The 17,381-nt window shown below is 37.3% G+C and overlaps 1 protein-coding gene across 6 annotated transcripts in view; it reads right to left on the bottom strand.

The window, feature by feature from the left end:
* SBF2 (SET binding factor 2) overlaps positions 1–17,381 on the bottom strand; it is a 268,358-nt gene that overhangs the window by 148,247 nt on the left and 102,730 nt on the right. For all 6 annotated transcript variants that reach the window (XM_054826388.1, XM_054826389.1, XM_054826392.1 and 3 more), the window contains one exon: positions 8,114–8,251. In XM_054826388.1, the coding sequence (XP_054682363.1) occupies positions 8,114–8,251 (138 nt within the window). The remainder of the gene's footprint in view (positions 1–8,113; positions 8,252–17,381) is intronic.

Raw genomic sequence — 17,381 nt, 5'->3', positions numbered from 1 at the left:
ACTGAAATATGTTCAAAGCAAACAAATGGTAGTTGCTCTTCATGCAACGGTTATTTAACTTCTGAAACTCTTCTGCTACAAAATAGCAGTAATAAAAATGCACACAGGGTCATGAAAAGATTGGACAAGTTAATGACATTCACAGAGGTTACTAAAAGTGTACCAGTCATATTTGGCTCAGTTGGTCCTTGGATAGTAGAGGGAGAGGAGGGACCACTCATGGAGATAATATGTATGTCATGTTCCTCTGCTGTCTGAACACACAGAAGTTCCACATTCACTCCTAAGCATCCACTGAGACCAAATACTATGCAAGATGTCTTTTCTTTCTGACCCAAAATGCTAACACATTCTTCCCAGCACTTAATGTAACATATTTGAATGTATCTTATTTAATGATATAGCTTCACAATATTATTTATCTGAATTAACTTCATTTCCTGTAGATTTATGTCTAAGTTAAAAACATTTGTGGATTACCTGATGTCTGATAAGGGTTGATCTCACTCTCTCTCCAAGTTTTCCCTCATGTGGCAGTGGACTATGAAACTCTCTCTCTGCTTCCCACCCACCCACTCTCACAAAAGCTTCTGCAAGTACAAGATCTCTACCGTCAGTCACATTTGGCTGACAGTGGATGCATTTAAAATGTTGCACGTGGAAAAATCAGCACATCAACAAATCTTTTAATCTAAGCCTCAATTTCAGCTTAAGAAATTATAACTTTTAGTAGAAAAACGTGACAGATTTGTGCTACTTCAGTGAAAAAATACAGCTCATTTAAAGGCAACAGATGTGGCAGCCAAGAAAAATGACAGCAGCCACCTTTTTTTATTCAACAGAGATACTCATTATCCTGATCTAGCCCTCAAAATTTTGTGATTCCTATTTAACTTGTATGAATCTCATTTTGCCACAACAGTGAGATTATTTTGTCAGATCTGCTTCTAAATATTGACATTTAATTTAAAAATAACAATCCAGCCAAAATCTACATTAGGAACTGAAGTAAAGTTTTAAAGATGAAAATGACCTACCAATATAGTCAACAAAAATCTCCACTCCAGGGGAATATGCTACTGAAGTCAGTGCGTTTAGTTCTGATTAACGTTGAGCAGAGAAAAATTGGGTTTATCTTCATGTCAGAGTGAGGAAAATCAATTTAAACTGAGGTACTAATAGAAAAGTTAGAAAACACAAAGCATTAGATGTAGCTTTACCGTTCTGAAGGTGGAAGCTGGCAGGCATTATTTGAAACTCAAAGAAAATCAAGTGTGAACAGAAAGTGAAATTAGAATTGTACTTTTATTAATACATCCAATCCTTGAGCGAGAAAGAACATCTCATTACAAAACTTTCACTCTAGTATTTCGTTATAACTGTCAAAACCAGTTTGCCCTATGCAAAATTTTGCACCCAAAATTGTGCCAAGTTCAGCAAGTGCTTTGTTTTTCTACTAACTGCTCAGCAAAGAAGACTTAGAGACCATGCACGATTTCTTATTTTAAGAAAAATTATTTGAAGTTTGCTTTAGTAATCTCGTGCCAATTGCTCATTTGGGATGGATCCCTTTCTCTCCATGTGACTTAGGCTCTGCTGGTCTTATTTGCAGCCAAATACACTCTTAGTTGGTTTATTAACAATCAAAGGCCAAAAAACATTCAGCATCAATTCATTTTATTTACTTTTCAGATTATACAAACGCACGTATCCAATAAATTCTAACACATGTATGAAAGTTAAAATAAACTTAGCTGACTGCCTCCAGAAGACCAATCTGCATTGTGCCTACAATCTGCTGTATTGAACTAAAACCACAGGTGAAAAAATCTACTTCATGCTTGTCTGCATGCACAGAACCGTACAACTGCAGCTAACCTTATACTGGAATAATTATACCAGCATAAAAGCCATTATCTCAATTTAATAAATTCAAAACAGGATAATAAACTGTAGTAATGCACAGTACAGATTCTTTCAATTAAAGAAATAAAAGGACCAGAGATAGAAAATTATTTGAAGATCGTAAACTTATCAAATAGAATAACTTCAAGTCTCTGTAACAGGTCAGCTCGTTCACCCCCTAAATACTACTGGCACTTCAGAGTACTCACATATGATAATAAGGAGCTTGCATTGCACCTTCCAGCATTACACGAAATTTACACCACCAGCATCTATTAGATGTTTACCATTTAATGCACCTCACTTTGAAAACTCCAGAAGGCGCTTATTATATGCATTATCACCTAAACACATTGAAAAATCTCTGGAACAAAAGTAACCTAGTACCCACACCTTCCAACTTATGCAGCCATAGGCCAAAGTCGAGTTCTGGAGTCGGCCATCAGGCCTTGCACACCCCAGAAGATCTGGGAAGTCCAAGGTAATGCATATCCAGTTGCCCTATAAATGCTGAAATTCCACGGGGCAATAATCAACAGCATTAAGTAACTGCTTTCGAGATGTTAACCGTAGCACTGAAGAATGTTAAAGAATTACAGTAACAAGTCTTTAGCAAGAACTATGCATATGCAAATAGTAATTTCAGAGCTTAGAGTTTACTAAATCTTTCTGAATTTTCCCAAAGGCAGTAAACTTGATCCATGGATTCCACCCTCTGAAGCCCTACACACCTCATCTAAGGTGAGGAGACTGCAGAGACCTAAGCAATGTAAGCAGAACAAATGGCAAAAATCACATTAACTTAAGAAAGTTGTTAATTCATATCCTATTCTAACTCAGTCATTATGGTTTTTATATAATACAGAACAGTATATGTGGAAGAAAACCAAAGCAAAATTTAACATGCAGATTTTTGTTTTATTTAATTAAAATACGGTCACTTAATTCCTTTAAATTGTATATGGGGAAACACATTGAAAAGACTTTCAATGAATTGCTGAATTAGTATTACTACTGTTTGAAAGTCAGATCAATTATCTGATCTCTACTGACACAGAAAAGTCTCTGCTTAAAAGACGGTATCCCCCTACCCTGTGAGCTGAGATTTGGGGCCACTGTGTAGACACAGCACAGGAGTAAAGAGGAAAAGGAGACCTTAACCCAAAACAAGCTTCTGCACCTACATCAGTTCATATTGAGGATGTGTGTGAATGCACGAGCCAGGGGACAAACCAGACAGGAGAAATTACTGCCAGAGTTATTAGGAAGATGGAAATATGCCTTCCCCTGTACAACTGTTCTCACCTTAACTTTAAATTGTGGTCCAGAGAGGACCTTGAATGTATAAAAGGACATTAAAAATACAAGTCTATTTCTAATGATATAGAACATGTGCTGCAACACAGGAGCAGAAAGGAAATAAGGCATTAAATCTCTGTATGCTATCATACCATCCATTTTTCAGCAGATTTAGAAAGATGATGATGTAATACACTAAACATTATTTTTTAAATTGGGGTTTTTTTTCCACAAAATGCGTTTTGGGGCATTGACAGTCAAGGGTCACTTTCAGAACAAATTTAACATTTGAGATTTTCACAAAAAGTTATTAAACTTAATCTTAAGAATAACACGCTAATATAATATCCAAAGGGGGATTAGATTTCACACTTCAAAAAGAGTACAACTGAACTGAGTGTTCTCATCCTCTGCTAAAAACCAAACGTCAGTGACTCATCAAGCAGCATATGCTTTGACACAGTAGGATCACCAGCTCTCCAGTCCAAGCATAAAAATTAAAACTTTATGAAGCATGAAGTCATTTTGTTGGCAGTTTTTCCCTTGACTCAGGAAATATTTGTGAATGTTGTGAATCTGCCATTTTATGGTTTGGGATTTTTACAATTTCTTTTTCCTCTTTTTGCAAGGGGGGCAGAGAGAGGAAGAGAATGTGAATGGCAGGAAATGGAAGACTTGTGAATTATTACTTATGTGCATTTTCCAGAGTGATATATTTAATCTTACCAACTTTGTGATCGCAATGTTTTAACATATATATGCATAAGACAACACACAAGAATGATACAATCTTGTAGTAAGACTGTAATAAACAAATGTTTGGGGTTTTGCACTAATCTCATTGAGCAGATTTTGAGTAATGGAAGAAATACAGTTGCATGGGCTCAGTTACTGGCGTAAATCATTCTCTAATTTGTTGATGGAGGGGTTAGGGAGAGAGGATAAATTTCTTTCAAAGTGCAAAGCAACATACAATTTGACCATTAAGTTCCCGAACGATGTGAGTCAACATTTTTTTAAAAGATTGTATCTATGGTGCTCTTCCAAGCATTGTTAGTATAAATTCTAACTGCGTAATTGGTAAGAAGCACAGCTGAGGTCAGTAGAAGTATCTGCTGACTCAAAAGTATTAAATCAAGTCTTTGTGTGCTAAGTGGTAACATCCAGAAATTGCTGTTAGAAATAAGATCCTCATTTTAGCAAACGGTGTATACACCACACAGAACTATACATATATATGTGTGTGTATATACTGATGCATTTTTTGGACGGCTAATAAAGTTACACACAAAGAGGAACTGAGTTTTATGGGTGAATTCTGTAACTGTAAGTTATGATTCTGCTGAATACCCTTTGGCTGCTCAACAGCTTCTGGCTTCAGTTGCCAGAAAAATAAGCTAAGTAGACTATTTTTTTTGGTTGATAGGACAAGGTTTTCTTCAAATCAATGAGGTTTCAAGTAGATTTCAAATCAATGAAATCTGAAGTCCACAGCAATGATCAAAACACAGTAATGGGGAGGATGACAGCACGGGGGGACAGGGACACACCCAAACAACAAAACCCCACAGCCTTCAAAGCACTGTGAGGGAAGAGGAAATAGGGATGTTTTGACTTATTCTCCTCCTCCTAATTCCTGTAGATACATGCAAGTCAGTATGACATCCAGTTTTATTTGCTAGAGCATCTAAACGTGGATCAGACTAAGCATGTGCTGGAGACATACAACGCTGGAAGGAGAAACCAGTGCAGTATCTCAGATTTCTTTACACTTTCTATTGGTAGGAACTTGAGGTGGGAGAGAAATCTTGGACACTGAACTGCTCTGATACATACTAAGGAAGTCTTTAAATAATGCCAGCTTTAGCATTGTTAATTCATTACTAGACTGCCTCTAGTAGCCTAGTCACGTTCCAAACTTTAGACTCCTGTTAAGGTCAAACTTTCAAACACTTCATTTTAATCTCAGATGAAGAACATACCCTTATATAGCTTTAACAAATGTTACTGGGACAATTAAGTAAAACTGGCATCATAAAACAGAACAATTCATGAATTGCCAATACATGGCAAAGCTGCGTCACCTGCATTCACAGCATCAAGTGAGCTCTATTCTCATATTTAATGGAATATCATGTGTTCACTTTCCTCGTGAGTACAGATATGGAGTATTAATCAGACTAAATGTAACATCAATCTTTTTGATATATTATCACAACTTTATGAAAGCTGATTACCAATCAAACGGACTAGGATCCGTGTAGATAATAAATTCTGGGTCAGTTCAGAATGACAGTACTGCAACAATGCAAAGTATGATTCACAGATGTCAACAAATAGACTAGTATTTTATTTTCTATCTGGGGTAGGAAGTTGAAAACAGGCCATCATCTGCTTACTAGAGCCTGTACTTTTCTCTGGAAAACTTGTTACAACATGCAACTGCCAAGAGACTAAACTGAATCCAGGGCTTTCAGAGATACCAGGGAGAACACTTTTTTCCCTACAGACTATATAGCTTTTACAGTTGCTATATTAATCTTGTGCCCTAGGTTATCATGGGTACCACTTAGATACACCATGTGAGTACAATCTCCTTACTTTTCCAGTAGCATTTATTTACAAGTTATCCTGTAACAAAGAGCTGAAGCAGGAATGGAGGGAACTGGAATGACAGAAGCAGCCTTCTCAGACCCACCTTGATCAATTGTGTCAAAAAGGTTCCTGTATTATTATGCAGAAAGCTCAAAAAAGGTTCAATAGTTCTCTTCTTGCATTCACAAGCTGAGAAATGAGTTTGGTTTCACTTTGCAGTTTAATTAACCACAGAAACTTCCAAGTAGTTGATTCCAGTTTTTTGTGAAGACGGTTCTGCCAAGCCAAACATCTGATCTGCTCTAGCTGAACTCTGAACAATCTTGTGTATCGGCAAGGCTTACCTGGTGAAGGGAAAGAAGTAACCCTTCTTTTTTGGAAATTTAATCTTACTTTTGTCTCACTGGGTTATGTAATTCAATTCAAAAAACCAACATTGAACTGTATTTAACTGTGAAAAGTACTGTCCAGATTTCATTTCAAGTCCTGGACACTATGTTTCATGGACTGTTTGTTTAACGAGGCATGCATCTGAATGGTTAAATCAATATTACTTTCATAGCCCAATGCTTCATAAGCTTATGTTTCATTACAGATTGTACACGTGCCGAATTCTTGTCTAATGACCATGTAACAGGGCACGTTCAATTATTCTCTTTGGGTTTTAGAAAGAAACAGGAAGTTTGGCTATAAACAATGCAGTCATAGAATAAATTTCACCACAGCAAGTTCATCTGAAAAATATGCATTCTTTAGAACACAGCCAGGAATGGCATTATGAGAACCAACATCCTGCTGCACTCAGGTTTGGTGGGGGTTTTTTTGCTTTGTTTTGTCGGGGTTTTTTAATTTTTTTTTAAACTATTGATACTTAGGCATTGTAAGATAAAAAACTTTTAGTTAATACTGGATGTTTTGTGATGAGCATTACTTGGAAGTTGTGGATAGTGAATCAAAAACAGCTGCTAGCAACCACAGGATAAGTAACAAGTTTGCTAAATTTAGTATATGTTATGAAATACATAGTGTGGAGGAAGAGTCAGCCATTGTAAATTTTTATCAGCTCGGAAAGAATGACTATAGAATATTTCACTCTTTACTTATGAAATATGGAAAGATGACAGAGATTAAAGAATGACAACATTTTTGATAGGAAGATGTCAGTTGATCTACACTAAATTTTAAGACTGAAATACATCTAATTTTGTTACATTTCTGCTTTTAACTCCTTTTAATAATCTACAAAAATATCCACCTAAACTGTAGGTGGATGAAATAAGAACAACTATTATTCTCTGGCTTCCAGTTGTGCCTAGAAAAGCACTACGCTACATTTTTTAATTATTCTACAAATAGGGTAACATTTTAACTCCAGTATTAAACAGAGTACACTTGGATTATTAAAAGCATTTTCTTAAAATATTCAATAATGTTACAGTTCTTCACTAAAAGAGAAAAAAAATTACTTAGCCATCTATTTAATTTTAACTAACTTTAATATACTTAATCCCAAGGTTTTACTTATTTTTTTAATTTTCATGTGGAGAAGAAAATATTTCAAAACATAACAATGACAGTCCACAATTACAGATTGGATTAGGTTTTCCCTAGGTTCTAGCTTCTAAAGATTCCAAGTATTATGTCATAGCAGAGATTCTGTGAAGTACTATACATCAAATGGGAAACAAAATATCTATTTTTGAAAGACTGAGGTTGCCCAAAAATAATTAAATACATGTTTAAAAACAAACACTGCCAAGTAGCTGACACCCAAAATTTGACCTACCTAAACACTGAAGAATTATTCTATCAGTTTTAAAATCTTGCCATTTACACCCACACAAATATTGACAATGAATGCCCTTACAGAAATATGTATGCATATTACAGCATACTTGTACACTTTTGTCCTGTGCTGGCCTGATACAGTTGGCCAGCAGAGGGAGCAGAAGTTAATAAACCTTTTTTCCTAGAACGAAGATGAGAATCGTTCATGCTATGTCAGACATGGAAGTAAGTGAAAGGAACACCATCTTGGCTGTCCCATTAAGAAAACGTGGTGGAGATAAAGAAATTCTGTGAAGTGTTTTTGGTTGTTGGTTTTTGTTTTTTTTTTTTCAAAAGCAGATAAAACAAACACAAACAAGTACATCGAGCTTACCTTTGCGCAAAAATACATGCACTTCTGCATGACAGAAAAATACATCCTTACCAGGAACAGCAAAATATTTTCTAACGTTGTCCTCTATGACATTAATCTATTGTTTCTAGACACTTTTCTCTGCATTTTTGTTATTTATTATAAAATTTTTACCTGCAGGTTAATCTCTGCTTCATAGAAAGTTAAGCAGGAACAGTAGTGCCTCTCTGAGTCTATATCAGTCAAAACCACCACAAAGAACGTTGGCTGTTTTCTCTCTTTTGAAAGCTGCCATCCTCCAGGCTGGCAAAACTAATGAAACAAAAAAAGAGAGACATATAATTAAGCAGTAATATCAGCTGTTTTAAGAAATATGAAAAATATTTTTAAACAGTATAACAGAACATTATCTGAAACAAGAAGGTCATTTCATTTAAAGTGAACATATGCAAGGTGTAAAATTTGGAGAAATAGGGGGAAATCCAATAGGTCTTGGTCGGGCTGATATAAATATAGCTCTATAGACATGAAGGGAGATAGAATAAACTCTACGAATTGAAGATGTATTCCTTTGAATTCAGTATTGAAGATCATCTTCACAGGGTTTAACAGGCAACAATGGGAATAAATTGTCACATTATGCAGGTTTCATTTGGATAACAGGTTAGAATTTGAAGCTAAAATTGTTGTCTTGGACTGTCTCTACATTTTTAATTTCTCCACTTTTTTCTCCATTAATTTATCTAATCAAACATAGATATTGCACTTACACCTACTTGCAAAGTTATTCAATACTTACTCCCACAAAAGACTATTTATAAAGCAATATTTTTCATCCATTTATTGATGCCCTCTGTAAACTTAACTGTGAACACTTAAAATTTTATAAAAGGTCATAGCATAACAGGGATATGAGTTTTGCCACCCCTGTGAAAAATATGTTCAAGTTTCACAACTTCGTAAGTCCTGGGTCAAAGAAAATCACTTGCTTCTCAAAGAGGCTGCAGTTCTCCAAATACTTCATATGTACTTAGGATACTACATGTTTCCAAGCTCTTGCAGCAATGAGCTGACTAAACATGTGGAATACTTAAAACACACGTCAAATAAGCCAAAGTCCTTTCAGTATTCGTTCCTTCAAGCTGACCAGGGCCATGGCAGTGCAAGTCACCAGAACCGAAAGCAGCAATTCTGACCTCAGAACAGAGATGCCCAAGTAGCATGAACAAAAAGAGAACTACAGCTCAAAAGCAAAGGAAGAAGTGTATAGTTTTTCTTTTTTAAATTACTGGAGCACAACATTGGTTAATAACTTGTTCCCAGTAATGGAAAAGTGTGCTGAAATGCAGAAATCAGTTTGCTGGAGATTCTTGAGATGGTCTTTCTGGAATTTTGTATTCACTGTTTCTTTTACTTAAGGCTGAAGTCACATACACAAAAAATTCACAAGTACATTACTATTAGCAAAATTAAAAATTTAGAATTTACACAGGGCAAAGGTAATAGCCCCTGTATGTATTTGGGGGGGGGGGGGGGGGGGGGAAACGACACACCACAAAAAAAACCAGCCACCAAAAAAACCTCCCAAAACCACAAAACAACAACCACTACATCATATTTCTAGAATTGTTAAACAGTGCAGATAACAAAGGAACCAGAGAGATAGGTCAAAATCCCGTGTTTCCAGCAATTGCTTCTTTCCCCTGGACAGCTGCTAAAAACTGAAAAAGCATGAAGGGTAAGTTCTAAACAAACATTTCCTACAGATTCATCTTCAGAACCTCTACAATAAAACCTGGGTAGTCTTAGGTGAACAGCAGTTAAAACTCTGCCTCTGATATACAGTTTATTTTATGATCCTGGGAAAATCTTCAAAACCAAATTTTTCTCATGTTACATTCTTCATATTCTAGATAGTCAGCTTAACGCTTCTGAGTCTGTATCCTTAGAAGTGCTAAGCACCTCCTCCTGCATCTGAGAGTAACTGTTCTGAACATCAAAAAGTACCCTGAGAAAAGACATCCTAGTCATTCCAAGCTAAGCATCTAGTATTAGTCCATGATTTTGATAATACTGGCCTAATCTCCCTTTGGTTTTGATCCCACGTCAGTTAAAAATAAGAAGATACCACTATTAATCTTGCAGGACTGCTATAAAGATAAAGTAATATGGTCAATATATACAGACATTATAACAAAAGCATCATTAAAAAGTTTGACAATAAAATCATCAGAGTTCTGTATGTATTGCAGAGTTTAGGTGGTGTGTGGTAAATGAAGCCGTAGCCCAAGATAAAACCCCCAAAACTCTGAATAGCTACTTGTTCAATGAGTATGAGCCAAAGTACAAAGAATGCAGTACAATTCTCTTAATAAATAAAACCTTTCCATGGTATACCATTAAAACTGAATCATCTATACAAGGTAGGTCAAACTAAGGTTGCTTATGCAGTCTTAGTTCTGGCACTTCTTAAGCTCCGAACGCTTGAGTTCACAATCTGAACACTCCTTCAGATCTACCAAGTCTACCACTTCTGACAGGAGATCCTTACTGGTGCCACTGCCCTTCAGCTTTACGGGTAATTTCTCATCTCACACCTGAAGTGGCAATCTATCAAATTCCTGAGTGTCTGGAATTCCTGGACAAATGACCATTCTGCACGCACCAAACACCACCCTACTAAAGGCACAGAAGAGCTGGTACATCCAAATAATCCACAAACAATGTATTCTGCACCCAAACGACAAATACGTGAGCCTGGGACATGTGGCTCACGCATAGCTGGTTTTCACACGATATACACAGAATCTACCAATTTTGACCTTTGAGGTATTGGAAGGTTCATTTTGAATACACTTTTGTATTTATTTTAAAATAACGTGTACTTAAAAATAATTCTTTTTATTGTAATAAGCCATTATTACCAGGCCTACTGCATAAAATTTATACCAACATCCACCCTGTAAACTGGGAAATGCAAAGGGAAAACCACCAGCTAAATGTTTAACTATCAGAAGCGACTGTTGATCTGGGCAGGCTGCTCTCAATTAGAAATCTCTCGATCTTTATGCATGTCTAAAACCCTCCTCACGTCAGTGAGAATTCTTCCTGATTTCAAGATGAAGTTGTGTATAAGGTATACTTCCTAGATTTAACTATTTTACTACAAAACAACAATTAGCAATTGTTAAGTAAAACAGTTGAAGTAGAGTACATCCACTGTCTACACAGAGAATCTGTGTTTTCAAATAAACTGGAAGGAATTTATAAATATAGAGATTGAGGATAAAGACAACATGCTCCTCCAAGAAATTAAACAATGAATGATTCTGAGTTTCCCTAAAATAAGGTAATAAATATTAGTGTAGTATTCGAAATACAAACAACATTGAGGAAAAACTTTCCAAATTAGCGTAAATACAAGCTACTATCCAGTATGATTACCAGCAGAGTCTGGCTAGTAAGAACAGGAAAATGTTTCCTTACCAAACCAGATGCTATACCAAAACAGAGAAAAGCACAACTGTGAATATAATTCAAAGGTCATGTGCTTCTTCAGTAAACAAGAAAAAACCCCAGAAGTTTAAAAATGAACATGCTCCCATATTGTTTCACTTATTTGCCAGAATTCTTGGAACCAGAACATAGCTTCTATCAAAGACATTGAAAATTACAAAAAATGAGACTGTCCAATGCATTATTTATAGAAATAAGCCTCTAATGGTGGTGAGTGCTTCAGATCGACTCCACATTACAACTGATTGCCTTCTAAAAGCTGGTGCAAATATCCAGAAATTGCACTGAAGAGTATGTAACAGAGATCTTATATTCAAGGTGCTGAAACGACATTTCAAGCATTGTTTGAAACTGCAGGTGCCCACTGAAGTACAGAACTTTCTCTTAATTATTACCACAAATGCTTTCAGACTAAACAAGAACCCAGACAGATTTAAAAATGATGCATCGTGTTTTAAAACAGTGTAGCTGGATTTGTTACCTTTAAAAATTTTCTATGCCGTCACTACAAGCCTTCTCTCTAAAGTCTAGACGTGATTAATGAATGTTGAAACGTGACATTTGTTTCTTCTAATTTTTATAAGCAAAAAACGTGGTGTTTGCTGGATTCATAAATTTGTTCCTTCTTTCCTACCTAGAGCCATAGCTGTTCTCCTACTCCTTGCCCTGTCCTTCTCTGTTAAAATAAATCATTTGTGTAAATCAGCAGATGCCTTAGATATACTCTATACAGCTTTGGTGTCCATAATCGCAGAATCATAGAATATCCTGAACTGGAAGAAACCGATGAGTATTGAGTCCAACTCCTGACTCCACACAGGGCAACCTAAAAGTCAAACCACATCTCTAAAAGCGTTGTCCAAACGCTTCCTGAACACCGACAGGCTCGAGGCCATGACTGCTTCCCTGAGGAGCACTCTAAGGCCTGGTGAAAAAAAATGAAGAAAATGTAAAAATAGTCACAATTTCTATTAAAGCACTGGAGGAATTAGGATGTAGGAAAAAGCTTACTGGATACTGTGGAAGTGAAGACCAAATACTATTATTGTACTGAACAGTAATTATATAGTGTTCAAGTTTCATTAGAGAAAAAAATCTAGTCATTTGTATCCTTACCACAGCAGAATTGTATTATCTGTCCTCCATATCTGTTGATCAGAAATTACTCGTTTGCTGAACTGCATGTTAGAACTTTGTCATTTACCTCTGAGCTTGCACCCCAAGCACAACCAAGTCCATAACAAAAACTCAAACCAATATTATAGTTGAGTCTGTGTAGCTACAGAAGGGAAGACTGCTCTCTCTGCACTTTACATTGTTTTCTGTATCACCAATTTGGTCAGCTTTCCATCAAAAATCCACTACCTCTGATGGCAAAGTAGAAAGGGGAAAAAGCTTGTTCAGAAAGTTTACGACATGACACATTCTTTGCAAGTCATCTGTCAAAAGCATTTTTTAAATATTTTATATGGAACAGAAAACAAGGCTTGTGATATACTATTACATAACCCTGTGCTAAACATAATTATTTAATTATTTTAAAATATATTCTCACACTATATATTTACTTCAAAATATATCTGTGCACTTGTTTCTTGCTAAATAAAATCCAAAGCTATCTGGATGCACGTAAAATAGAAAACATTTGAACTCTATTGACAAGACTTGAATTAAAAGATCCAAAAATGACTTCAGAATTTAAAACATCTGGCACAGATATCCACCTTCCTTTCTAGTTTAACTCTTTCACCAAACATTTGATTGTCCCTTGGATTGCTCTGGACATAAAATGTTGTTTTATTAAGTCTGCTTCTGTAGGCTTTCTTTTACTTTTCAAATAACTGTGCTTTGTTTTTCACATCTATCATCATTATCTTTTCTACAAACCTCCCTGAAAATAAAGGACCGTGTTCTGGACATTATGTGAAGGAAGTTTGTTCCATCTGGACTTGCATGACCTAGCACCAGCTGCTGAGTATTCCACCATTTCACCATTCACTTATGTATGGAATTTTGGCAAAGGGAATTCTCTTTTTCAGATGCATACCTCTACTTAAAACAAAACAAAACAATTACAATGCTCACTGGCATAATAAAAAAGCAATGTTATGAAGCTGTAAATCTGAGGAAATGCTTGGAGCTTTGGGGATATCTCTGAATATAAACAGAATACAAAATATACACTGAATTTTATAACATCTTCCTGCCTTTCAACATCTTGTATCTAAGAAACTGAAAATTTATCCTTAGCCTAGTCTAAAATAAAACTAGTGCACTTAAAGCATACTCCAAATTACTTCCAGGTAAAAGCCCGTTTCAAGTATTGTAGAATATTCTGACAATCAACTGTAAACAATTAAACTCACTCATACAGAAAAAAAATAGCTTTTAATCATACAAGAAATATAAAGACCTTTTCTACCCTGGAATGCACTGAACTACAGAGCTCCCCAAGATGAACCTTTACAGTCACTCGTGGCACCTGTGAACTGCCAGAACCTGCTGCCAGGATGTCCTACAAAGGCACATGCAAACCAGCTGCCCACCTCTCCTGCCCAGCCCAGTCAGAGGCTAAGACGGTGAAGAAGCCAACATAAATATATTTCATTAATTTCAAACTTTCTAACCTATGACACCAGAGACAGAGGAAAGGTAAAAGGAGTGTGAATATGCACTGTTGTGTTGGGTTTGCGTGGCAAGGTTTTGGTAGCCGGGGGGTCCACAGGGGTGGCTTCTGTGAGAAGCTGCTAGAAGCTTCCCCTGTGTCTGATAGAGCCAATGCCAGCCAGCTCTAAGACGGACCTGCCGCTGGCCAAGGCCAAGCCAATCAGCGCCTCTGTGATAACAAATTTAAGAAGTAGAAAAACACTTAGAGAGAGAGAGCTTTTGCAGCCGGAGAGAGGAGTGAGAAGATGTAAGAAACTCTGCAGACACCAAGGTCAGTGCAGAAGGAGGGGCAGGAGGTGCTCCAGATGCTGGAGCGGAGATCCCCCTGCAGCCTGTGGTGAAGGCCATGGTGAAGCAGGCTGTCCCCCTGCAGCCCATGGAGGAAGGATGAGGGGGTGTAGAGATTCCACCTGCAGCCCGTGGAGGACCCCACGCCGGAGCAGGTGGAGGCACCTGAAGGAGGCTGCAGCCCCGTGGGAAGCCCACACTGGAGCAAGTTCCTGGCCGGACCGGTGGACCCGTGAAGAGGGGAGCCCATGCCAGGGCAGGTTTGCTGGCAGGACTTGTGACCTCATGGGGGACCCCACGCTGGAGCAGTTTGCTCCTGAAGGTCTGCACCCCGTGAGAGGGACTCCATGCTGGAGCAGGGGAACGACGAGAGGAGTCCTCCCCCTGAGGATGAAGAAGCGGCAGAAACACCGTGAGATGAACTGACCGTAACCCCCATTCCCCGTCCCCCTGTGCCGCTGAGGGGGGGAAGGTTGAAGCCGGGAGTGAAGTCGAGCCCAGGAAGATGGGAGGGGTGGGGGGAGGTGTTTTAAGAGTTGATTTTCTTTTCTCATTCCTCTACTCTGTTTTGCCTAGTAATAAATCAGATGAATTCCCTCTCTAAGTTCGGTCTGTTTTGCTCGTGACAACAATTAGTGAGTGATCTCTCCCTGTCCTTATCTCGACCCACAAGCATTTCGTTATGCCTTTTCTCCCCTGTTTAGTGAATGAGGGGAGTGAGAGAGCGGCTCTGGTGGGCACCTGGCCTCCAGCCAGGGTCAACCCACCACAACTGTTCATTCAAAATCAAGGAACTGCTTTCTCCCCTTAAGCAAATCAAAAAAGACACTTAGGTGCCTACACATGCTGGTGTTATTGGATACTACCCGCCCCTTAGCCTCTCACACCTGGAATTGCTTGAAATACTGTGGGGAATCGCCTTAGAAGCGGCAGGAAGGTTGTTTGTGACTACAGGTAACATTACTGTCCAAGAAGAGTTAGAGGTGAACCATCTTTTGTCTCCTTGCCTGGAACAGACTGTCCCTACGTACTGTGGACACTTCCACCTCAGTAGGCAGATCCTCAGTCAAATGTAAAAACCATACCAAAAAAGACACTAAGAAACACTTCCCCTCAGAGAAAAGATCCTCAACCACATTCTTTGCCTTCCTAAGGCTGAAAGTTGCTGAAAGATCTCTCAATGGCACTAATCCTACACAAGTGACAGACGAGGTATTGTTTAATTTGAGCTACAGATTAAAGTGATCCTTAGTGAACAGATGCTCAAACTTGTCACAGAGACCCTGCAGCCAAAGTCCAAAAAAAGAAGAAAAGTTAAAATATTTGGGAACATCTCAACTAAAATCAGCTAATTCATCCTCCAAAGTCATACAGGCAGAGAAGTCTTTTACTGAAATTCATCAAGAACTGAGTTAACCTCCCCCACATAGTAATATATTTATATATTAGCCTGGGTGTACATCTACACATGCACCTGAAAAAAAAATCAATTTCAAGTTCATTGCTTTGCTTTCTTAAAACCTGGTAATGTCATGTAATTTTAAACACCTTTCCACAATGAACTGCTATGCTGAAAACTTGAACTTGTAAAAAGCATTTCTACAAGGAATGTATTCCTAGTTTGTCTTCTGAAAAAATATTTGAACTGGCTTTTAGAAAGAAAACTACACCCACTGGGAAACAGCTTCTTTTTCTGCTTTCAGAACACTTATCTCCATCCCAGTGGCTTATTTAAAAAAAATAAAATAAAAATAAAAAAGTCAGTCAATCTTCTGACTATTTCTGAACAAAACCAATCTAGACTACAGATGTGGTGATTTACAAATAACTATTGTATGCTAATGCCTTTATTTCAGAAATAGTACAGGATTAATGGTGACACTCTGAATGGGGTTTTCTTCTCAAAATGGACTTCCAACCTCTCCATTCTAATCATGTTTGTAAGAAAGTGAAATTAGTGGGCTTGTGCAAATAATAGTTTGGACTTTCATTCCTTTATTTAAATAAATTCATTTATTTAAACCATGCTCCCTTCTCCTGTTTTCAGCCAAGTGTCCATCAAGATGATCTTATGGCAATTTAAATATTCTTGGACCCAGAATCTTTTTTTACCACAACCCCCAACAAAACCAAACACAACTGTGCTCTGGGCTACCTCAGGCAAAGAGAGTGAGACAGCTGTGGACAGTAACCAGAAATTCTCAGACACACATCAATACGTCAAACCAAATACAAATACATTAGGTGTCTGAAGCAGAATTTTGTGCCAGGTAATTATTATTTTTTTTTAAACATACATTTTAAACTTCATCAAAACATTAAAAAGTCATAAATTTAAACTGAGGACTCACAACTGAAATTCAGGAACACACAGCTTGCCTTCAGAATTTTTCTTAGCAAGGAACGCTTGTTAGCCAGCGATAATTGCTGCCAATGACACTACTGGTCAAAAGAATAATGAAAAGTGTCGATACTAAATATTCAACGTGAAAGCAGAAAAGACAATTTCAATGCAGCAATAAATTCAAATGAGGCATGACTTTAGTAAATTATACTTCAATCTGAAGAATACAGGTCTGTAACAAATGAATCATGTTTGGTTATGAGGCAAAAAGACAGTACGGCTGGAAAATATCTGATATTTAGAATATTCCTGAAGCAATACTGAAAGAAGGACACTAAAAAAAAAATATTATGAATTAAATTCATTCTTTGTATTAATGCTTGTGTTTTGGCTTTCAGCACGAAATGGATAAAGAAGCATCTTTGTCCCTCTTAACCTATTCAACAACCCGTGCTCAGGAGTGGTTCCCAAAATGCGCTGTGACGCTAATACAATGGTTAATTTGTTTGGGGGTTTTTTCTGGTTTTACTGATCACTGTCTACACACTTGAGGAGATTGGTAGTCATCTGAGGCATACAAGCCTAAAAAACAGTTTCCATTTAGAAACATAAATGAGAATTTTATAC

The sequence above is a fragment of the Grus americana genome, chromosome 5 (genome assembly GCF_028858705.1).
Source record: "Grus americana isolate bGruAme1 chromosome 5, bGruAme1.mat, whole genome shotgun sequence".
In the NCBI taxonomy this organism is placed as follows: domain Eukaryota; kingdom Metazoa; phylum Chordata; class Aves; order Gruiformes; family Gruidae; genus Grus; species Grus americana.
The sequence above is the reverse complement of the archived record's forward strand: the minus strand, read 5'-3'. Positions and strand labels throughout refer to the sequence as shown.